General features: G+C 54.5%; 1 protein-coding gene across 5 annotated transcripts; it reads right to left on the bottom strand.

The window, feature by feature from the left end:
• Positions 1-209: 209 nt before the first annotated feature.
• Positions 210-23,881, bottom strand: C1QTNF1 (C1q and TNF related 1). 5 transcript variants are annotated; one of them, XM_070389205.1, is made up of 4 exons: positions 23,477-23,881; positions 6,602-6,767; positions 3,001-3,140; positions 210-2,426 (listed from the first exon to the last, which is right to left on the bottom strand). In XM_070389205.1, exons 2-4 carry the CDS (start codon positions 6,748-6,750, stop codon positions 1,876-1,878), a joined length of 840 nt encoding a protein of 279 aa, XP_070245306.1. In that variant the 5' UTR covers positions 6,751-6,767; positions 23,477-23,881; the 3' UTR covers positions 210-1,875. The 5 variants fall into 5 exon arrangements, with proteins under 5 accessions (XP_070245306.1, XP_070245305.1, XP_070245309.1 ...); XM_070389204.1 differs by having other exon boundaries at positions 6,602-6,764; positions 23,477-23,880; XM_070389208.1 differs by lacking the exon at positions 23,477-23,881 and adding an exon at positions 22,048-22,166 and having other exon boundaries at positions 6,602-6,764.

Below are 23,881 nucleotides of genomic sequence, written 5' to 3'. Positions count from 1 at the left end.
CGGTTCCATCGCTGGTCAGGGAACTAGGACCCCACATGTTGCAGAGCAACCAGGCCCAGTGCTACAACTGGAGAGTCTGTACGTGGCAACACAGGGTCCCGTGTGTCCAAATAAGACATGATGCAGCCAAATAACTAAATATTTTTTAAAAAAAGAAAGAAAGAAAGGAGGAGGATTTGTCTCAAGGCCCAAAAATTATGAGGCTGTGATGCTGAAACACACAATTCCGAGTTTAATGTTTTCTGGAAGAGCACCGAGGCAGCACAAAGCAGCAGGTGGGCACCCTGCTCACCAGCAGAAACAGAAACAGTTTTTAAAGTCTGACCAGCAGAGGGAGGGATGTATGGACCCCAGACCCCACAGCCAGGCCCGGCGAGGGCAGAGGGATCGGTCAAGACTGGGCATTACCAGATCGTGAGCAGGAGGCCTCCTTTTGGGCCTAGGGCCCAAGCAGGCAGGGTGACCCCGGCCCTGGGGGTTGATGTAGGGAAGTGGGGGAGGGCTGCCTGGCCAAAGTCAGCCAAGAACTAGAGCACCAATCCAGGCAGCGCCCCCACACCCCGCTCAGAGCAGAGGCTCTGACACCGGTGGTGGGGACACACCCTCTTTCAGAGGCTAAGCTGTGCAGGAGCTCTGGAGACAGGCAGTGGGGAGCCTTCCAGTCCCTTCGAACTCTCCCCTGCTCTGGGGCCCAGGAAAGCACCCCGCTGCATGGTCTTAGGCTGATGGTCAAAGAGGTTCCACGGGAGGGTCCTGGCAGGCTGAATGCTGAACCCTCTGGGGTGTAGGATTATGAGAGGGTATATGAGCAGGTTTTATTGAAAATATTGTGCAACCATGAGAGCTGCTACAAAACCAAAGACCCTTGAGCCTTCCCTAGCTGACCCATTGGAGAAGAGGGACAGAAAGCCTGTGCCAGGGTGGCAGGCGTGGAAGCCCTGCCCAGGATGCCAGGGTGGGGTGTGGGGGGTGCTGGTGAACACAGCCACGCAAGGATGCGTGGCTTGTCTGGGTTGTACTGACCTTTGCTGCTCAGAGAACCACCTGCTGCCAGAAGCCCACGGTTTCTAGTAGACTGAACAGCAGACTATTCCCCCAGTAAGAGGCCAAAGCCGAGGGCGTGGCTGCCCCTCTGAGGAGCTGACACTTGCCGCCCAGTTCAAACCCCCTCACTGTTGTGGCTCAGAAAGACCAGCTGAGCCCCTGGGCGAGGCCACAGGAATGTCCACAGGATGTGGACATCAGTCCAGCTGTCCCCCAAGAAGGTTTGTATGTGGCCTAAAATATTAAGCCAGTAGTTTCCTCTCTAGTGGATACTCTCGGCATCCACTTTAGATCTTGTCTTACCAGGAGCCTTCCGCTGCCTAAAGCAGAGACGGCCCTCCTGGGAGCCAGCGGGGCCGGCGGAAGACAAAAATAACAACTGCCTCCCTCTCTTTTCATGGTTTACTTTGCTCCTTTCACAACCTTTAGAACTGGCTTTATTATTCCCAGCAACTGGAGCAAGGGTGGCTTGCTCTGGGACACCCTGGTGCGTCGTTGTCGTGGGGCACATCGGGGGAGGGTCTCACTCAAGGACATGTACACAGCGGGGAACTCCCATAGCACACCCACCTGGTGATTGCACGTGCGGACACAGCAAGGCTTGGGACCACCCAGCCAACGTTGCTTCCCGCTCCCGTGAGGGGCGTCATGTCGAATGCCAAAGCAGGGTGGCATGGGGGGCCTGGGAAACCCGGGTGCAGGAGGGGCTGACCAGGAGTGGATGAGGGAGGTTCCAGATGGTGGGGGGTGGGGTGGGGAAGATCCAGCGGAGCAGGGCGGGGCACAGGGAGAAGGGGAGGTGAGCCTGTGGCGATGGAGGCTGGCAGGTGGCTAGGGCTCGTTGGCCGGCTTGACCAGGTAGCCGCTGAAGGTGATGTAGGTGTCAAACTCGTCGCTGAAGATGGCGTTCTCCCGCTCGCCCTTGAAGAGGCGCACCCACACCTCGTCCTGGTCCCGCAGCTCCAGCATCAGACTCTGACTCTGCATGATACTGCGGTCGCTCACCTGCGCGTACAGGATCACCACCTCCTCTGCGTTCTTCATGATGTGCAGGTACGTCTCCTTCTGGTTCCAGGTGTGCACGTTGAGGCTAAAGAAGTAGATGCCGGGCACGTAGCAGTAGAATTTCCCCGTGAACATGTTGAAGTGGCTGTAGAGGTTCACGAACTCCGTGTCGAAGATCACGGTCTGGTAGTAGTCGTTGCTGTGCAGGGGCTTCTTCCGGCCCACGGAGAAGGCGGCGTAGTGGTTCTTGCAGCGGTCCCCGGGGGCCCCCATGGACCCTTTCTGCCCTTTAGGTCCCGTGTGGCCCCTGGCACCCACGGACCCTGTTTTGCCATATTTGCCTTGCAAGCCCCGGTCTCCCCGGTCGCCCTTCTCACCTAAACAGGACGGGAAAACACACGGTGTCAAGCAATCTCAAGGATTCTTCTCTTTTCATCCAGAAGCAATCAAAATTTTTTTTTCTTCCTTCTGGAAAATCCCTGCAACGTAAAGCATTTATCCAAAAGCAACAGGAGCAGCGGCCAGGCCCATGGCTCTCTCGAAGCAGATGAACTGCAGACACAGGGCCCCGGGGATGTAGGACCCGGGGCCGTTTGGCTTCCCGACTCTGTTGTGCCGGGCTGTGCAAGGTGATGTGCTGCTCGCAGGACCGTGACCCTGAGGCTTTCGGTGCAAATGCAGGAGGGGTGAGACCCAGAGCTGCCCTGAGGCTTCTTCTCCCGTGGTCCTGTCCCCAACCTTTCCTCTTGGAAGGGGACCAGAGCCTCAGAAACAGAATTCCTTCCTCCCCCCAGATGACAGCATGCTTCTGCTCAGTGCCCCAAGGGAGCCATCTGCCCCTGCCCCTCCTCCTCCCTAAGTCTATCTTCTGCCCCGCCGTCCGATCAGGACAGGGCAGCGCCCTCTCTGCTCCCCAGGGGAAGGTGCCCTCGGCTGGTCTCTGTGCCTGACCTTTCAGGATGGTGATGTTGATCTGCGGCACCGGGATGGCCTGGTACACAGGAGTACCAGGGTCACAGCAGCGGAGGCACCGAGAAACAGGGGCTTCCTCGTCCTGCCTGGGGCCGTATTTTTCATGCTCTTCTTCATCTCTAAGGGAGTAAAGACATCACTGTAAAAGCCAGGAACTCTCAGAGCCAGGAACTCTTCTCTGTCTTCTGCTAGAGAGTCTGGGCTACCTGACTCGCCTGCTCTCAACTCAGATGTCTGCATTCTTGCTGTGCTCTGTGCTCAGTCGTGTCGACTCTTTGCGACCCCATGGACTGTAGCCTGCCAGGCTCCTCTGTCTGTGAAAGTCCCCAGGCAAGAATACTAAAGTGGCTTGCCATTTCCTTCTCCAGGGGATCTTCCAGATGCAGGGATTGAACCTGCGTCTCTCGCGTCTCCTGCATTGGCAGACGGATTCTTTACTGTTAGCGCCATCCAGGAAGCCACATCTTCCTCCCAGATGTGCTGCACTGGCTCTTGGTGAACTCTAAGGGCCTCAGTGAAGTTTCAGAAAGAGCCCCTGCCCTCCGTTAACTGTAGTGACCGTCATGGAAATAATGATAACAAAAACAGCAACAATTTGAGGGCCTGGCAAGATGGAGGCTCCATGGGAGAAATCTGGCACCTCTAGGAGGGGTCTCGGGATGACATGACATGGCAGCCCTTGAATGAACATCCCCTTCACGTATCTAGGGCTTCCCTGGTGGCTTGGACTGTACAGAATCTGCCTGCAATGCGGGAGACCTGGGTTCGACCCCTGAGTTGGAAAGATCCCCTGGAGAAGGGAAAGGCTACCCACTCCAGTATTCTGGCCTGAAGAATTCCATGGACTCTATAGTCCATGGGGTCGCAAAGAGTCAGACACAACTGAGCAAATTTCACTTCATTTCACTTCACTTAACTTGGAACTCTGACCTCCAGGATTCTGGAAGACACTATGTTAAGCTGACTTGTTTGCAAATGAGAGGGCTCAGCCAGACGTTGTGGGATTCCTGGGAACTGCAGCAGCTGGAGACTCTACGGTCCTGTTTACAACCTGACATTTGGAAAGGGGCTCCTGAGGATCCCGGGGAGCAGCAGCTCCACGCTGCCACCTCCCGGCATCACACTGCACTGCACCGTGCTCTCTGCTTGCAGCTGTTCGGTTGTGACAGCACCATCTTGGAGGTGGCACAGTCCTCTCATCAAAGGGTCAGCCCCTTGTTTTACTCCGCTCCTATTTTCAAATCACAGACAATCCAGGAAAAGGATTTCTATGCCCTAAACTCAGCCACCTACAAGCTCTAGGGGCTTCCCTCATGGCTCAGTGGTAAATAATCCATCTGCCAATGCAGGAGACTCAGGTTCTCCTGGGGAAGATCCCCCGGAGTAGGAAATGGCAACCCACGCCTATGGTATTCAATACCGAAAAAACAGTATTCTTGCCTGGGAAATCCCATGGACAGAGGAGCCTGGCGGGCTTCAGTCCATGTTGGGGCGCAAAAGAGTTGGACACAACTTACCAACTAAACAAGTCCTAGACCCTCAGAGGAAACCCTGCCCCCACCTCCCAGCAGAAGTCTCCACAAAGATTCCATGAGCCCCACATATAAGAAGTGTCCCAAATTGACAGCCCTTCACTTCTGCTTGTCCCTAGAGTCTTCTCTTTCCAAACCCTGTCCCCAGCAGCAGCAGCAGCATGACCAGCATGACCAGAATGGGACCCTCAGCCTCATTACAGATGCTTCTCTGCTCCATTCGGAGAATCATGCAGTCCTGAGGGGTCAGCCCAGTCCACCAACAAAGTACTTCCAGGACCTGGGCCCTTGGCTCTCCTCACTTCTGGGACCACTGGCATTTTGAATGCTCTCCTGGAATTCATCTCTTTCTTGCCAGTTCATTCCCCTGGGCAGAATTCTTTCTAGAACACCATGAAATGCAAATCTCTCCACGACTCCCCTATAGATGAAGCTCCAGAGAGATCCTTCCCCACCAGGCTCATCCCATCCTCCCAGCCTCTACCCTCCAACACTGGCTCCCACTACTCAAAGGACCCACTAGCCTTACACAGTCAGACACTGGAAAGGTTGCCCTTCACACGTGTTGCCCTGGCTGCCAGGCAGCTTCCCCTGCTTCTGTGCCTGGGATGCTCCCCCAGTGACCTTCAAGACCCAGTCACTTCTCCACCTAACTTTCCCCCACCCTCCACATCCACCTTGTGGACACACTTGTACTGCAGAGCCAGCCTCACTGAAGTGGGTCGTGCGTGTCTGTCCCCCCACAGCCTTGGAGTTCCTGGAGCCCAGAGACTGTGTCATCGATGTGTATGTCGGATGACCAGCTCAGTAGCAGCACTTGATTAATGTTCGTTAAATGAAAAGAAGGAGGACGAGGAAGGGGAGGAGAAGAAAAGACAAAGGTCAAGAATGCGGTTGTGTGTGTGAAAGGGCGAGTCACTCAGTCGTGTCCGACTCTGCGACCCCATGGACTGTAGTCTGCTTCTGTCCATGGAACTCTACAGCAAGAATACTGGAGTGGGGGGCCATTCCCTTCTCTAGGGGATCTTCCCAACCTATGGATGGAACCTGGGTCTCCTGCATTGCAGGCAGAGTCTTTGTAAGTCTGAGCCAGCAGAAAGGCCCAAGAATGATGTTCCTTTGCCCCAGACCTATGCAATTCCAATATATTCCAAGACAGCCCAAAGCCTTGAGTATCAAGTCAGCCCAAAGTTGACTAGTGAAAAGTGCTGATAAAACTCAAAGCCAGCACTGGGTGTCTAGGACCTCTTGTTTGATGAACAACATTTCCATCAGTAATCCTAAGCGTTTTATGTATCCCTACAAAATATCCCAAAGATCCTAGAGTCTGTGTATCACTGAAGGCATATGTATATGAAGTGAAGTGAAGTGACAGTCGCTCAGTCATGTCTGACTCTTTTACGGACTATACAGTCCACAGAATTCTCCAGGCCAGTACTGTACTGGGTAGCCTTTCTCTTCTCCAGGGGATCTTCCCAACCCAGGGATGGAACCTAGGTCTCCCACATTGCAGGCGATTCTTTACCAATTAAGCTATCAGGTATATGAAGACAATGCCATGAGGAAGAAATTCATAACTTTTCAAGGAAAGCCGCCACTTCCCGTGTCAGTCTTCACCCATTGTCCCCCACCTGGTAATGTGATCAGACAGCAGGGTGGTGGAGATGCACTCTCGGTCTAGCAGCGTCCCTGCCTTCTACTTCCAGGTGGTGCTTAGAGCTCTAATAGATACTCTCAAAGGACAGGCGAGAATGCAAAGAAACCAAAGGCTGGGGTCGGGGGGTGGCATGTTCTTTTTTAAGGATGTGACTGCAGAACCTCAGGCAGACCCATATTCCTCTGGGGCTGGAATGAGGCTGGGTTACTACCCACAGTTGCAGACAACACGCCCGGGTCACTGAATGGAGAAATGCTGCCTCCGTCCTCCAGCTCCTCAGCCTCAGCCTCTGCCCCTTCTCTGGCCGTCAACAGCACTCGGGGGCGCCCGGACTCGGCCCTTATCCCCACCACTGAGCCGGAGCTCCGGCACCCACACCCGATGGCCTCACCTCTCAGCGTGGTCCATCGGCGGCTCCCTGGTCCCCTCCTGCTCCTGCTGTTCCTGCTGCCCATGGGGCACTCGGCCCAGCACCAGACCACAGGCGAAGGCCAGCAGCAGACAGCACGCCAGCGCGAGTCTCAGCCCGCGGGAGCCCATCTTCCCGCCGAGCCCTGCTGGGGAGACACACGGAGGATGTGGGCTGGAAGAGCCCCACGGGGAGAACAAGCCCATGGAGTTCGCCCCAGCCACCACTCTGGGAGGTGCTTCGCTGCCACTCCTCCTGGGAGGGTGATCATACACTCACACACTCAACACATTCACATACCTAGCTACACACTCCCACACACACACACAAACCCCAGTGCATGTTCATGCACATACACACGGGCCCACACACACACGTACTCACACCCTCTCTCACACAGACAATACGCACTCATGCACAAATACACTCCACACACACTCAAGACAGTACACTTAAACACACTCAAATCCATACTCTTGTGTTCATACTTGCACACTCAACACACTCGTGTATACTCCCATGCACTCACATGTGTGCACACTCAGGCACACATGCATGCCCACCCCCAACATGCACTCTCTCAGCACACTCACAAACTTAATATGCACAGACTCGCACATTCCACCCTGGAGCACCCGGCTGCCTGTGGCCGCTGAGCTCTGCCGAGCACCCCCATGCCTCCCAGGAAGGAGACCCCTCAACCCTGAGCTCTGAAGATGATTGTGTCTTGACCGTGTTAGGACAATGAGCAAAATCTGGAATGAATTTGGGGGTCCACTGTGCAGTGAGTCTGCCCCAGCCAGCACCGTGGGGGCCGGTGTGCAGGAAGGTGTCAAGTTGCTCTCTGGCCACCAGGTGGCCCACCAGTAAGTGTCCTTGAGCATCTGATGTGGGGGTGGGGGGCGAGTCTGCCCAGCCCCAGAGGGCACTTATTGTCACTGAAGCCAGCTCCATGTCTCTCCAAAAAGCTCTGGACAGGACCCTCTTCGTCCAGGATTGAGACAGTCCTTCTAGAAAGAGCTGACCACTGGGGTGGTTCTCAGTGAGCCCACTAGGGGGCAGTGCTTGAGCTTAAAACAGACACAACATCTCACCTGTTTCTCACTGTCAGTTACCACCCTGGCTAACCCGGGCCAGCCATGGGGTTTACACGCCTGTGGAGTCAGGAGTCACGTGCACCTCGGCTATTTCTGATGGCTGGAAAACCTCCCATCATGGAAGGGAAGACGGTGGTCAATCCCAACCCATTTTGTTCACCAAAACATACAATTTAACATGGAAAGTGCTGACGAGGACACTAAATTGGACCCTCTGGACTGCACAGCGAAAGGGCTGAAGCTGGGGGAGTAAGAACACCTACTCCCCTTCTCAGCCAGGCTGGAGCTGGGAACCAGGCCTCATGGGGGACGAACAAAGCATCAAACAAGGAAACAGCCTCAGAAGGTCCTGTCTGATTTTCTGATTTTTCTTTAACTCCTCTTTTCATGTCTAAGGGGAACGAAAATACTGAGAGCGAGTTCTGTTTTTCTTGGTAATCGTCTATCCAGGTGAATGCTCCCTTCACGTGTCTTGGGCCTCCGTGGACGTACTTCACCTCCCCTGGTTCAGAGACCTCGCAGCCCCGGAGGGCACGACCCTCTCATTGTGCTGACTCTCAGCTTCGTTCTTTCTTCTGTGTGTTAGTGGGCTCACTGTTTTAGCTCTGAAGACAGAATGCTCTGGCCCTGCTGGAGCCCCATGCCAGGTCAGGAAAACCTGGGGGAAGCAGAGGACCAGCACCCAGAGCCAAGGGAGCTGAGGCTCCCAGTGGGTCCTCGGAGACATGAGACGGAGCCAGGAAGGCTGGCCTCCGCAGGAACCCCACCCCCAAGCCCCCAACCCACACTTCCACCACCTCTTCAATTCTCTGCATACCCCATCCCCTGCAGTGGATTAGCTGGGCCCGCCACCTCCACATTCTCTACCTGCCAAGAGTCAGGGCCCAGAGACCTTCCCAATGACCTAGAAACTGGTTGGAACCAGTGCCCCCACTCAAAACGTTCACGACCTCACCTCCATTTCACAAAAAAAGTTTGTACTTATAAGTGTAATTCGTAAAACGCATATTAAAAGAATCTCTCCTGGACTTTCCTGGTGCCCCAGTGGTGAAGACTCCACCTGCCAATGCAGGGGACACAGGTTCAATCCCTGGCCCGGGAAGATTCCGCTTGCAGCAGGGCAATTAAGCCCGTGCACCACAACACTGAGCCTGTACGCTGCAGCTACTGAAGCCCACATGCCTTCGAGCCCGTGCTCCACTGACAACTGCCCCAGGCCCGGTGCTGGGGATCACTAGAGCATTTCCATTCATCCATACAACCCTGTGGGTTTGGGTTCCTTCTGAGATTACTTCCTCATTAATAGGTTTTACCCTATCAAAGGCCTCAGATGGACCTGCAGGGAATCCTTTAAGGAGACAATATTCATTCATTATTATACCAAATTTACCAGTGAAGAAGGGCTTCCCTGGTGACTCACATGGTAAAAAATTTGCCTGCAATGCGGGAGACCTGGGTTCAATCCCTGAGTTGGGAAGATCCCCTGCAGAAGGGTATGGCAACCCACTCCAGTATTCTATCCTGGAGAATCCCCATGGACAGAGGAGCCTGGCGGGCTACAGTCCATGGGGTCACCAAGAGTCGGACACAACTGAGTAACTAAGCACCAGTGAGGAAAAAATGACATTGAAAAGTTGATTAGCCTAAGGCTGTCCAATTTATAAGCCGTGGGGGCTGGATTTGAATTCAACAGGCTGCCTTCCGATCACATCAAAATCCTACCCAAGACCCATCCAGGTGTTTCATATTCCTCCTGAAGGTCTCCCAGACCCTGGTGCACGCCTGTGTGCTAAGTCACTTCAGTTGTGTCTGACTCTGTGCGACCCCATGGACTGTAGCCCCCCAGGCTCCTCTGTCCATGGGGATTCTCCAAGCAAGAATATTGAAGTGGGTTTCCATGCCCTCCTCCAGGGGATTTTCCCGACCCAGGGGTCGAACCCATGTCTCTTATGTCTCCTGCATTGGCAGGTGGGTTCTTTACCACTAGTGCCACCAGGAAAGCCCCCCAGATCCTCAACTGGAACCAATTCCCCGTGCTCTTTGCTGTTTGTGCTTCTCATATTGTCTCATTCTGCAAAGAGTTTTTCTTGGCTGGGAAGTTTCTGCACCGCAGACCCGTGACCTCCTCTGGGCCTGGGACATGGTCTTGTTCATCTTGGATCCGCCAAGCATCCTGCAGCACCCTCCGCTCAACAAATATTTGTCAGATTGAATTCTCCAAATTTGTTTATTGCCCTATTTCTGTATTTCCTCTGTTTTTCCTTGGCGCCTTGATAATTACTCTCGTTTTCCTCTTCAATGCCAAACTTGCATCACTTGAAAGGAAAAGAGATTTTCCTTTCTTTAAACATCTTTTCCCCCCAGAATCCAAAGTAATATACAATTCATTTGGGGAAAGTTGGAAAATAACAGCAAGAGGAAGGAAGGAGTTATCTTGGATTCCTTTGCCCCCAGGGTCCCTCAGCCTGGGCACCGAGGACATCTGGGGCTGGATCAGCCTTTGTCGTGGGGTAGAGGGAGGGGGAGGGGCTGTCCTGTGCTTTGCAGGATGTTTAGCAGCATCCCTAGACTCCACCCGCTCGATGTCATCAGCATAGCCCTACCCCCAGTTGTGACAGCCGAAAACCGTCTCCAGACTTTGCCACGTGTCCCCTAGAAGGCAGAAATCCTCCCAGTTGAGAATCAGTCCTCCACCCCCAATGGAAGCACCCTTCTGCACGTTGGTATGTCTCTTTCGAAGTCTAGAAAGGGGATTTTTCTGTACCTGGGTCAGAAGAGACGGAGACCAGGATGCAGCCCGTGAAGGGGTGGTGATATCGGCGGGGGTGGAGCCGTGATGGCCCGGCAGTGTCGGAGGCGCCAGGCGGACTGAGAGAGGTCAGCAGAGGCTGGAGGTTCTCCTCAAGGACCTCCTCTTTGGAGCCAAGGCAAACCCAGATTGAAACCTTTCCCTCTTCGCAACTATCTTCAGAACCATTTCCCCAAGTCCCACAGCAAAGTCAGCATCATGACTATGATCATTTTAATCACTTTGGGGCAAAAAAACAGTGTTGCCCAACTTCCAACCAAACTTGGCTCTGGCCCACTTTAGTGATTTCCAGTGAAACAAAGTCCCCTGCAACAGAGGGGGTGTGGAGCCCAGAAAGGTGACTCAGGAGAACGTGCTGTGCTCAGTGAGGCAGGTCTGGGAAGCGACCCCCAGGACGCCTCGGCCAGGGATGTGTAACCCTTCTGAATCAGGTCCTGCATGGTCCAGTCTCCTGGCTGCCTTGCGGTCAAGGCGTCTGAGGTCGATTCCAACATGACTCAAGTTCTGGACTTGCCCATCCCAAACCCTGCAAGACACTCAGTTGCCAGATTCCATGGCAATTCCATGAACATCTTTTTCTACCACTCACTCCCTCCAGGACCTGTGGCTCCTCTTCTCTCCCTCAACCCTCCCCATCACCCTGCAGCTTAACCTCCTCCCCTCTTCCAACAGTAGGTGGGAGGGGAAAAGGAGGAATTGGGTCAATGGCAGGGTCTGGAGGAAGACAGGAAGTGTGAGAACACTTCCTGGTTAATTATTTTTATCTTCCAGAGCCCCAGAATGGATGTGTGGTGAATCCTTTAAGGAGAGGATTTTCATATACAAGTCTAAGTTTCTTTGTATCTGTTCAAAAACCGGTCCCAGCACTTTGGGGGGCCCGCCCACTTCCAGGGTGTCAGCCAGCATTCTGATAGTGAACTCCCAGCCCTCAGGCTACACATATTTGCCTTGTGGCCACACCCAGCTCAGTGCCCTTGGACAAAAGCATTTTATAACCATGGTTTTCCCTCTTCCCTGATCATCATCGGGTAACCAGCTGCTCTGAGAGGGGAGAGAAACCCGGGATCTCCCTGGATTAGAAGGAATTTAGAAGACAAGTCCAAATGGCCTGTGTAGCTCAGGAATTGCCTCTCAGCAGAAAACTGAACACAGCCATGGTTTCCTGGATGCCGGTGATGCGCACAGCATCAGGCAAGAGCTTGGGAGGCAGGGATGCCACTGCAGATTATAAACACCCCATAACCTCAAGGCGATTACCAGCCAGTGAAGGAGACAGCCCAAGGCAAAAACGGCAGATGTTGACTCAAAACGAGACATTCTGGAGGCTTCCTGGGTGGCTCAGTGGTAAAGAATCCGCCTGCCAATGTAGGAAACACGGGTTCAATCCCTGATCCAGGAAGACCCCCCGTGCCGCAGGGCAATGAAGCCCATGCACCACAACTGTTGAGCCATGTGCTCTAGAGCCTGGGAGCCACAGCTACTGAAGCCCGCGGGCCCTAGAGCCGGTGCTCCGCTACAACAGGGGCCAGGCAATGAGAAGCCCACGCGCCACAACTAGAGACTAGCCGCCATTCTCCGCAACTAGAGAAAAGCCCACTCAGCGACAAAGAGCCAGCACAGCCAAAACGAAACAAACTAGAAATTTAAAAAAGATATTCATCTACAAAAAAAAAAAGGAGAGAGACATTCTAGGCCTGTGCTGTGCCCTGCAGTAGCCACCAGCCACCTGTGGCTATTTCATTTTAAACCAATTAAAATTAAAGAACATTCTAAGGACTTCCCTGGCGGTCCAGTGGTGAAGACTCCACACTTCCATAGCAGGGGGCACGGATTTGATATCTGCTTGGGGAACTAAGACCCCGCATGCTGCATGGCACGGCCAAAAAGATAAAATAAAGGAAAGATCATTCTAAATTCTGTTCCCAGTCACACTAGGCGCATTCCAGGGTCTCAATGGCTACAGGGAGCTGGGAGCTACCATACTGGAGGGCAGAGAACAGAACATTTCAATCACCGTAGAAAGCTCCACTGGGCAGCTCAGTCCTATTAACATGAAGTTGGGGGGTGGGGGAGTAGGAAGCATGAGCAAACAGTGGGCCAGAAATCTGGGAGTCATTTAGATGCCTTCCTCTCACATGCCCGCCACACTGAATCAGTCACCAACCCTCCTTAATATCTCCTGAAGGACTCTGCTCCTCTGTACCAGCTGACGCTTTCCAGGAGCTCTGGCCGGGCCCCAGACCTCAATTTACCCCCAAGACAAATATCTTCGTCTGGCTTTTCTAGGGCCTGGACATCAATCCCCAAATTTCACACTCATCTCCCAAGAAAGCTGGGCCTAAGATAGGATGTCTTCCCACACCTAATGTCTTCTAGGTAAGAAGGCGACTTGACTCAGCATCCAATCAGAGCCTGTCTCAACTCAGCATCATCCATCCCTCAGCTCAGCAAGCGGCACATCTGCTCCTGCCCCCCTCTCCCCTCCCTGATGATCTCTCCACCAGAAAGGAAGCCCTGGAGCTGCCTCTCTGCTTCGACATCTGGCGGAAATTCTCCACTTGAGATGCTCAGAGCTCTCCAGCTGCTGCAAGAGGTCCCCTGGACTCAGATCCTGGGGTGCCCAGAAAGAAGAAAGCCCCATATTGGGGTGTCCCTCTGGCCCTGATGACCATCAGGATTGTCTAACACGTGGCATCTGCTTTCCTTCCCCAGAAGCCATTCATCACACTCATTTTCCACTTACCAGGCTCCTCCAGTGATGGGCAGGAGGGAGGCAGAGTGACGTCCACTTGATAAATGACGTTTGCTCACCAAACCCAGGAACTCAATTCATATCTAATTTTCCCTTTTGTAATGGGGCAGCCCCAGCTGGTCTTGGGCCCTCTCTGGCTTCCTCCCAACACGCTAGAGGAAGCAGCGGTGGGGGATGGGGATCCTTTATTAAAGAAACTCCAGTCAGGTAAAGAATTAGCCTGCAAAGCAGGAGATGCAGGAGACACGGGTTCAATCCCTGGGTTAGGAAAATAACCCAGAGGAGGGCATGGCAATGTACTCAGTATTCTTTGTGTGTGTGTGTGTGTCTCCCTTTAAAAAAAAAAATTACTTATTTATTTAATTGGAGGCTAATTACTTTACAATCTCGTGGTGGTTTTTGCCATACATCGACATGAATCAGCCACATGTGTACATGTGTCTCCCCATCCTGAACCCCCCACCCACCTCCTTCCCTACCCCATCCTTCTGGGTTGTCCCAGAGCACCGGCTTTGACCCACTCAGTATTCTTGCCTGGAGAATCCCATGGACAGAAGAGGCTGGCGGGCTACAGTCCATGGGGTAGAAAAAAGCCAGATGCGACTGAGCACGCACGCATGCGCCGGTCAACTGGGGGTAAGCTGAGCCTTTCCCAAAAGATGAAGGCGTCCTGGTGCCCATCTCCCTCGCTGAATCTCTTTCTTCTCCTTTTTCCAAGAAGCTGTTCTCTGGTTTAGAGGAAGAGGGTTTATTTTCTTAAGGTTTGGGGGTTTATTTGTTCCCTCCAAAGCCCAAGGCCAGGGATGGCAATGAAGTCTTCCAGGGCTACTTGCTGATGAATAAGCGAGGGCTTCCTTTGTGCTGACTTGGGACCAAACAGCCAAGGTAAGACGGGCCAGGCCTCCTCCCCATCCTGAAACATCTCCATCCTCTCCTGGGGCAACTCTCTGTGCCTAGACCAGAAAGGGCTCACCTGGAGCTGAGAGCAGACACTGCCTAAATCTCTGCCCAGGCCCTGCAAACAAGGAGACCACGTGGGCCGCGGGCGGCGGGCCTTCGGGGGCACCTGGCCAGCCCAGCCTCCCCAGTGCAAACAAAGATTTCCTTGACTAGAGCCCTGTCCTTAGATCACCTCCCAGCTGTGAGGCCTCGGGCGGCAGGCTTGCCCCCGCTTTGAGAACCGTGCGAGAGAGAAGAGCCACTGACAGCTCGTGCTCGCCGGAGCCCACGCCGCAGGTGGCCTGGCCCCTGGCCCACTGCCCAGCAGTGGTGACACCCTCAGAGGGCTGACCGCCCCCAAGACGGAGGGTGGGAAGTAGCTGGGAATTCCACGGCCACCGCACTATCCCTTTTACAAGCAGCACAACCGTTTTCAATTTTCTGGGACCTGAAAATCACTGCCGTGTTTTACAGCCATCTCCAGGGACGGGGCAGGGCGGGGGGAGTTTGGCAAAAGGTAGAACGTTGTCCCACATCTAGTGGCTTCTAAGTCAAGAGTGTAATTTAGCTCAGCATCCAACAGTCCCGCCACCTCCCGATCCAGCCCAGACGGCTCTGGCTCTCGTGTGCGCTGCAGAGCGCCTGCCGGAGATGACCATCCGCCTCTCCGCCCCTGCTCCGGCCCACCCTGTCTCCCAGTGATTACCCTGCGCAACCTCCCCTTTAGAGACAGGTGTTTTCCAGGCTGTATCCTCAGCTCTCAGCCCCTCTCACTCCAAACGCTTTCTGCCCGTCTTTTCCTGTATGATGGCTTCAGCAGATGGGTCCTCGATCCTTGTCCCCAGCAGGCGTCCCTGACCACCAAGCTCTGGGCCTGTGCTCTCCACAACAGTAGTGTCTGGCCCCTGGGGCCAGATACATTAATGACAGCTAAACAAAGTGAAAATTTCCGTTCTCCGTCACTCAAGCACATCTTAAGTGGCTCCCCTCCTGGACAGCACAGCTGGGAGGACACGTCCATGGTTGCAAAGTCCTATTGGACAGCGCTGGTCCGGACCCAGGTGTCCAGCTGTCTTCAGACCAGGTCTCCTCAGTCTGTCGTAAGATGCTCGAGCCCCTTGTTAGCTTTCTGTCTTCTCTCTCAGCCCCCAACAGCCCTGCTCCTACTCCTGCACGTACAGCTGTTCACACAGGGGCCGCAGGCTGGCACCTGGGAGACCCCTGGACCCCTGCTTCTCCCGCACCATCACCAGGCCTCCTGAAGGTCTTCTCTCCCCGTCTAGGCTGCCATCACCGCTTTTCTCTCAGCCCTGCATTTGTCTCGTCTCTCCTCTGCCTTCCAAACTGCTTGCCAGAGGCCACTTTCAAACCTGCACATCTGAATGCCACCCTTGGCCCCAAAGGCTTCCCACGAAAGTACAGGAAATGTTTAAACTTCACCATCTATCTCCCGTCTCATCTCTGGCCCCTCATCCCCACCCCTGCACCTGTATCCTTCACGCCAGCCACCTAGAGCCACTGGAAGTCCCAACAGAAGTCACACCACGGTCTCATCCTCCATATCTTTCTCCTGCCACCTTCCCCGTTGCCGTGTCCTTCAGACCCCAGCCTGATGCCACCTCTTCCAGGAAGTTTCCTCCCCCAGCATCTGGCACAGAGCGGCTTTCTTGTCTGGTCCCCTCACAGGCCAGGAGGTCCTCACACACAGGTGATGCGTTTTTCACAAGCATCTCCAGGGTCTGGGGTCTGACTTTCAGTACTGACTGAATTCCGCACTCCCTTTCAGGCCTTCTCAAGTAGCAGAGCCATCGTCCAAAGAGGACTCAAGCCAGTGTGTTCAGCTCTGTCTCTAATTTGGAATGTGGGTGGTCTGCAGTAGGGGGAGAAGGGAAGTGGGGAGAGTGACCAAGGACACACTATTATGTGTCATCAGAATGCGGAATCCTGGTGTGACCAGGTAGCCGTCTTTGCCTCAAATGCTCCTCTTATCAGCACTCAAAGCCTTCTACTTCAAAAAAAAAGTTACGGGCTTCCCCGGTGGTCCAGCAGTCAAGAATCCACCTGCCAGTGCAGGAGACAAAGGTTCCGTCTCTGGTCCAGGAAGACCCCACATGCCATGGGGCAACTAAGCCTGTGCACCCGGGTGCTGCAGCCACTGAAGCCGCGTTCCTAGAGCCCGTGCACCGCGAGAGGAGCCACCATGAGGAGAAGCCCCTGTACCTCAACGAAGAGCAGCCCCCACTCACCACAGCTAGGGAAAGCCCACGAGCAGCAACGAAGATCCAAAAAGAAAAAAATTTAAAAGAAAAATAAGAGTTGCAACCCACTGCCTCCATCAACCAAAGTTACAAACCACCTCCGAGATCCTGCAAAAGCTGTCTAATCAAATGACGGTACATCCACACAATGGAAAGCTAAAAACGAGGTGGTTGCTCAGGGCGACAAACTCAAGCGCCTTTAGCCATTGGCCGTGGTCTGGGCTGTACTGTCATAGGGAGGGGTGGAGACTGCAACAACAAGGAAACACATGCTCCATTTAAAGGCATTTAAATAAACAAATCGGAGAAGGCAATGGCAACACACTCCAGTGTTCTTGCCTAGAGAATCCCAGGGACGGCGGAGCCTGGTGGGCTGCCATCTATGGGGTCGCACAGAGTTGGACACGACTGAAGTGACTTAGCAGCAAATAAACAAATAAATGATGCTGGGAGGTGGGCAACCTCAGCCAGCAGCACTAAGGACTGACCTCTGTCAACAGATGAGTATTTACGGGCATGAAAAATGTTCATAAAATGCTGATGAGTTTAAAATGCAGGTTGAAAACAAATGTACATAAGAACACATCCACACACGCACATACAGTAACTGCAGAGACCCAAAGGCCACCCACCTGGCTGCTGACAGCAATTATCTCCGAGTGATGAAAATATGGATGTTTGCCATTTTCTTATTTTAGTATCTCTGGGGTTTTCCCCTATAATAGTCACATATTTTTTCACATTAAGTACACATTATTTTCCACTTAGAAAAATGACAAATAAGCCCCACTCTGGGGATTGAGAGAGCATTTTGTTTATTCTGAGGAATTTGAGTCTATTCAAGGGAGAGGAGAACGGGGGAGGGGCTTGGGGACACTGTGGCGAGTTTGGGGCTCAAGCCAGACTGTGTGGAATATAAATTGTCCTCGTGTTAAAGTCCCACGTTCTTTCGTAAGTGTGTGTTGAGTGTCTGCTGAGCACTGGGAAGAGGGCTGGGTTCTAGCAATGTGATGGAAAAAGAAGAAGACACAGTGCTCCGATCAGGCAGCAGAACCCTGGAGTTACCGTGGGTACTGGTTATGCGGGAGAATGTGCCGGAGCGGGGCTAGAATCAGGCCAGCCGGAGAGAACACGTTCTCTAGAAGCAGGGGATTTGTTCTGCCTTTCACACACCAATCACTGGTGACTCGCTACTGAAGGAAGCTGCCTGCAGCCATCAAACAGGAGGAAATGGAGAAAAACCCATGAGCCCATTGTCAGGCATGGTCAGGCGCGTTAATGGGCCCGTGAGCAGCCCTGTCCATTACCAGAGATTGCTTCTAACAAAGCTCTACCGTGACCACTGGTTAACCACCTGCTGCGTGCTGGGCTCTGGGCACATACCTTACGGAGGCTACTGCACTTGACCCCTACAGCCACTTCGATTTCTCCAAGGAACAAATGGGCTCAGAGTCAGGGAGTCACCGCTCAGGCCCTGCTGTGGCAGGTGCTAGAGCTCAGGTGAGACCCAGGTGTGCCTGACAGCAGAGCTCCTGCTGCTGCGCCTCAAGGGGGCCTCCAGGAAGAAGCCAGGTAGGATGGGCTGGTTCTACCAAACCACGGTCCAGCGGGGGGGCCCCCACCTTCTGGGCAGGCATTCACTTGCTTAGCTCACTCGGTTACCGTGGGAACAGCAGCAGCAGCCCCGGGCCCTGCAGAAATTATCTCCCAGCTGAACCCTCGTGTCCATCCCTCCAGCAGATTGCTGAGGGCCTGTCCCAGGCCCAGCACCATGCAGGGCACTGGGGCATCCCTGATAACCGTCTCATCAAAGTGATGTGCTAAGATCTCTTGGGGTCGTATCTTAACACCCACTGCTGGAGCTGAACTCCTTTGGGTTTAGGCACAGAATCACCAGGAGCCCCCCTCACACCTCAGAATGGAAGGGCATGGGGGCTATGGCCCATTGAATGTACATGTTGAGGGCACTGCTCTTGCAGGGTAGAGAGCAAATGGTGCATGGGTGAGGTCTGGAGGGGAGGGAAGAGGGAAGCCCACAATTCACAGGGATGGTGAACGTCCCATGCCCTCTGATGCTCAGAAGCAAAGGGGTCTGAGGCTGAGTGCAGCTCGCAGAGGGGAATGGTGTAGAGAATTGACTTTGGGGGACTGCCCTGGCAGTCCAGTGGCTAAGACTCTGTGCTGCTAATGCCGGGGGTGCAGGTTCAATCCCTAGTCAGGGAGCTAGGATCCTGCGTGCTGCATGGAGCAGCCAAAAGATAATAATAATAATCGACACTGTGGATGCACTGAGTGTGCCCTGTGTCTGCCTATCCCTCAGAGGTTGCCTGGGGTCAGGTGTGGGGGCCCCAGAGGAGAGGTCCCTGCAGAGAGGGAACCGGGAGAAGAATACAGTATCAGAAGGCAACAAAGTGGAAACGGCAGGCATTGAACTCTAGCACAGCTCCCCAGCTTCCCAGGCCTGGGTCTGCTTGTTCCATGGGATATTCTCAGGGTCTCTTTCTCATAGGTCTACACAGATTACAGTACCATGGGTCTTATTCTCGTGTGAAAGTGTGAGTTGCTTAGTCATGTCTGACTGTTTGCAACCCCATGGACTGTAGCCCACCAGGCTCCTCTGTCCATGGGATTCTCCAGGCAAGAAGACTGGAGTGGGTAGCCAGATCCTTCTCCAGGGGATCTTCCCAACCCAGGTCTTCCACATTGCAGGCAGATTCTACCACGTGAGCCACCAGGGAAGCCCCTTGTTCTCATAACTGTATCTTAAACCGAGGGAGGAAGGGAACTTCCCCGGTGGTCCAGTGGTTAAGACTCTGCTCTTCCTTTGCAGAGGGCATGGGTTTGATCCCTGGCCAAGGAACTAAGATACTGCATGATACACTGTGCAGCCAAAAAAAAAAAAAGGCGGTGGGGAGAAGTGGAAGGTGGGGGATAGATGTCCTGAATGCTGGAAAATCTGAGAGCCAGGGCTACTCTGAACCCCACCCAGATCCACCCATCTCTCACCAGAACTCACTTCAGACTCTTCACAAGCAGAAAGAGCCCAAGTGTTTCCGAGCACACCCCAGTCACCCACCCTGACCACCAGCCTCAGAACCTGCAGGCAGAGGGGCAGAGCCCAGCCCAACCAACGTCTGGCCTGCACCCGCCCGCAGCACCACCAGGGCTGGCAGCCTTCCCAGGCGAGGTCCTTTTCCTCTGCTAGTCCCCAGGGCAGAGGACGGCTGGTAACCAGATGTCCCCACTTGGGAGGGGGTGCAAGGGAGGCAAAGGGTTTGGGGACTTCCCCCAAGTGGGGATCCACCAGTGGCCAACAGCAACATCTGACACAGCACAAGACGCCATGAACCTGGGGTCCACAGGCTCCCCACACCCCCCACGGCCCACCCCGCCTGTCTGCCTCCTTCCCATCCCGCATCCCTGCCCACGGTCTCCTGCTCTGCTCCATCTCATTTCAAGAAAATTTCAAACGAGCCAAGGAGATGGTCAGGCAGGGAAGTGGTCAGACACGGAGGAGCAGGCAGGCCCAAAGCTCTCCTGATGGCCATCCTGAATGAGACAGGAAGCCAGGACAGGACTATGCTTGTGCCGTCCACAGCTGGAGAGGGGTTCACTCCAAAGGCCTCTGGGCAGGCCAGGGACAGCTGGGTGGGCAGTGGGGGGCCTCCCACACCCATTCCGCTTTGAGCTCAGTCCTGGGAAGCAAGCATGGGAAGGATGAGTGGCTTCACAGGGTCTGGGAGTTGCTTCTGCCTCCAACTGCTCAGGCACTGCTCGGTTGCAACCTTGATGAGGACTCAGAGATAAAGATGCCCCCAAAGGTCTCAAGAGCTCCCATGCCTGCTCATGGCACCAAGCCGCTCTCCAAGAGGCAGGAAGACAAAGGTCAGAGGTCACAGGCCGCAGTGGCAAAAGTTTCACCACGGGCTTGGGGAGGAAGGGAAGAGCCAGCGTGCCCACTTCTGCATGTCTGTAGTTAAGCACAGAACTGGTCCTGCCAGGCCGGGGATGCCCAGGCGGCGCCCCAGGGATCCCAAATCCTGGGACCCAGGGGACCGGCTCCCTGGGCTGCCCCGAGAGCACAGAAGGAAGCACCTGGTCAGGCTCTGATGGTCCTTTTCCAAATCCTTCTCACTGTGAGCAGGTGGTCCCTCGCATTGTGGGAGAGGTCAGTTCAAGGAGATGTCAAGAGTCCCATCCAGGAAGCTGCCCTGTCTCATTTGACTTTATGAGAAGGCAGATTTCAGCAGGTAAAAACAGGAAGAAAATAATTAGCCTTAGCACACGTGGTAGTTACACCACCAAGATGAAGTGTCCTGGGATGCCATCGGCCCCACTGAAGGTTGCTGGGCTCTCAGAGCGGGGGGACAAGGCTGCTTCCAAAACGGCCATTTCTCTCTCTAGTAGGTGAGCAGGCAGAGTTACCTTAAGTTGTCAGCAGAGTGTGGGGACCATAACAGAAGGGAAACTTTCTATTCTTCCTCTACTTTGCAAACTACCACCTCTCGCCTATGATCCTGGAGCCTCAGCCACCCCCAACTCCGGGAACAGGGACCCACACAAGGGTCCGGCCCCTGAAGACAAAAACCCAAAGACAAGCTCACGTCCAGTGAGGGCGCCCAGCAGCATGACTGTATCTATGAAATTCTTTTCATCTTTGTTTTGATGGGTAAAGTTCAATGCCAGAATATTTGGTTTATGAGTCATGCTAATTACAGCTGGGAAGGGGGGGTGGGTGGAGAGAAGGGAGCGAGGCACCAGGAAGAACAACAGAAAGAAGCATGTTCCAAAAGAATTATGCTGCGCTGGTTGCCCTGAATAGGGAGGTTACGTCCCAGGAATGAGGCGGGAGTTGCCTGCAGGCTTCCCGAGGCCATGTCGGCTTTCTCAGCTCCCACCTGCGAGCATGCCCCTCGCTGGCTGGCTGCACCTGCCCCAGACAGGCAGCGGTGTCCTCTGGCTGAAAGATGGACCATCCAAGGCCTCTGGCACCTGCATTTCTCTGTCTTCCTGACCCGCTGCTCACTTTGGCATCCCAAGAGACTCAAGATGAGAGAAGGAAGGGGGAGAGAGAGCCAGAAGAGAGGGCCAGGGTCCCTGGGAAGCAGAACCTGGCTGTCTTGGCCCCAAGGAACTTTCTCTTTGGGCAGCTGGGAAGTAGAAATCTGCAAACTTGAGAAGCTTGGGTTTTCCAGCCTCCGTTTGGAAAGCTGCACATCCTTGAGCAAGTCACATCCCTTCTGGGCACAGAGATGCAGGCCTCGGGTCCTCCACCTACTGCCTCTGGGCAAGCCACAGTCTCTCTGAGCTTATCAGGGATGACAGTGCCATTGGTAGAATTGTTGAGAATCAGCATTTGCTCATTGCTTACTGTGTGGGAATCACACAGATACACACACGCACGTGTACTGTCATCATTTATATTGCTACTACTATTGTTGGGTCATCCCTAAGCTCCTCTTACGCTCAGGTTAAGAAGGAGAGTGGAGAAGGAGGGCGGGAGAGGACAGCTCAACCCTCTGGTCCCCCATCTCCCCTTCACCTGTGTGTTTCAGTCCCCATCTCCCCTTCACCTGTGTGTTTCCGGCCTCTCTGGTCAGCAGGGACAGTGAGCAGGCCTTGTGGAGCATGTACTTCTTGCCCGGCCTCTCCCGGCAGCACACACAGTCAAGTGCCTCTATGTGTGACCTTGCACGTGGGGCTGTCCGCGTGCTTCCCTGAACTATAAAAAGCAAAGGCCCAGCAGCCTCTGAGGACCTCACATCCTCCCCCCGGGGACCCAGGATGTAGCTGGCGGTTGAGAAAACTCAGTTTCTCAGGACACTCCCCATTTTCAAAGCTTGGGAGGAGGAAACTCCTAGTGTGCCAAACTGCCTCCGTTCTTAGAAACCAAGTGAAAGAGAGAAGAGACAGGAACAAGTCACAGGGTGGGCCGCCCCCCCGAGTGGGTCAGCCTGAAGCACGCTGGGGTCCCACGGGAGACACAGCAGCTGTGCACGGCGAGGCCCAGACTCACATGACATGTGTGCCCTGGACAGGTGGGCTCACACCTGTGCTATGGAGATGCCTGGCATTTCGTGCTGCACCGAGAGGCATGTGCCATCCAGAGGCTTAAGGGCAGCTCAGCGACTCCAGCCCCAACCAGGGCCACCTTCGTGATGCCGGCAGACCAGAGGGTCCCCGGGAAAGGGACACCATTTTTTCCTGTCCAGACTGGATCCCCTCCAGGAACACCAAAGCCATTAGATGCAGGGGCCAAAGTCAGCATTCCCTGTTCTGTGTGGGGTCCAAGTTGCCCACAGGCAAGGCTGGATCTCACATGATCCAGGAGATATTGGGGCAGGAGATACTGGGGCAGGAGCTCCCCACCAGGGATAGAGGGGCAACTTGGGTATCATTCCTTTCCTTTTCACACCCGGAGAAGAATGAAGCAATGTAAACACGCCACAAAAATCAAGGGAGGTCCAACCATTCCCAGGGGCTTCCCAGGTGGCTCAGTGGTAAAGAATCCGCCTGCCAATGCAAGACCACGCGGTTCGATCCGTCGGTGGCGAAGATCCCCTGGAGGAGGAAATGGCAACCCACTCCAGTATTTTTGCCTGGGAAATCCCATGGACAGAGGAGCTTAGCGGGCTACAGTCCATGGGGTCGCAAAGAGTCAGGCACCACTTAGGGACTAAAACAAACAAACAGAACCAGTCATTCCCAACAGCATCTGCCACGGAGCCTCCTGCTTCCTGGTCACAGATGGAGACCACGCCACGGCTCTCCGTGGCATCTCCACCAAGGCAGGCAGCAGCAGGAACCCGCACCGGACCCTTCCCGCAACTGGTCTCTCTGCCCCTTGGCAGCAAGTGCCCCCGACCCCTCCCACTATGCTCCTCGTCCGCTGCCCGCCCCAGTCAAGGTACCGATTCTCTGAGTATGCTGAAGACAGAAAAAGGAGCTCCGGGCCCCCCTACCCTCGCCCCGCACAAACACCCCGCCCACCAGGCCACCTACCGCCAACCACCGGCGTCCGGGAGCGAGCTGGCCGCCCGCGTTCTCCCCGCGGCCTCTCTTACAGCATCTCCCAGCGGCGGAGCCTCCTCCCGGCCAGGTCGAGGGAAGACCAGACTTGTCGAAGGAGAGAGCAAGCAGGAAAGAAAAAAAAAAAAAGTCCTCCGGAACAGAGGGCCCCGAAAGTTTGCGGGGGAGGGGGTGGGTGGGAGGGGAGGTGGTGCAGGCAACAGCCGACCCCTTCCCGGCACCTGGATCGCCTGGACTCGGAGGTTTCTTTGGCCAGAAGCGGAAACGCGGTTTCTCGAAAGTAGAGGAAGAGCCGAAGAAAGCGGGACAGACGTGTAAGGAGCAAATCCCGGCCAGATGTGAGCGGCCGCGGAGCCTCGAACGCTCCCAGCGCATTTT

This window comes from Bos mutus, chromosome 19 (genome assembly GCF_027580195.1).
Source record: "Bos mutus isolate GX-2022 chromosome 19, NWIPB_WYAK_1.1, whole genome shotgun sequence".
Taxonomy (NCBI): Eukaryota; Metazoa; Chordata; class Mammalia; order Artiodactyla; family Bovidae; genus Bos; species Bos mutus.
Note: the sequence above shows the minus strand (reverse complement) of the source record. Positions and strands in the feature narration are given on the sequence as shown.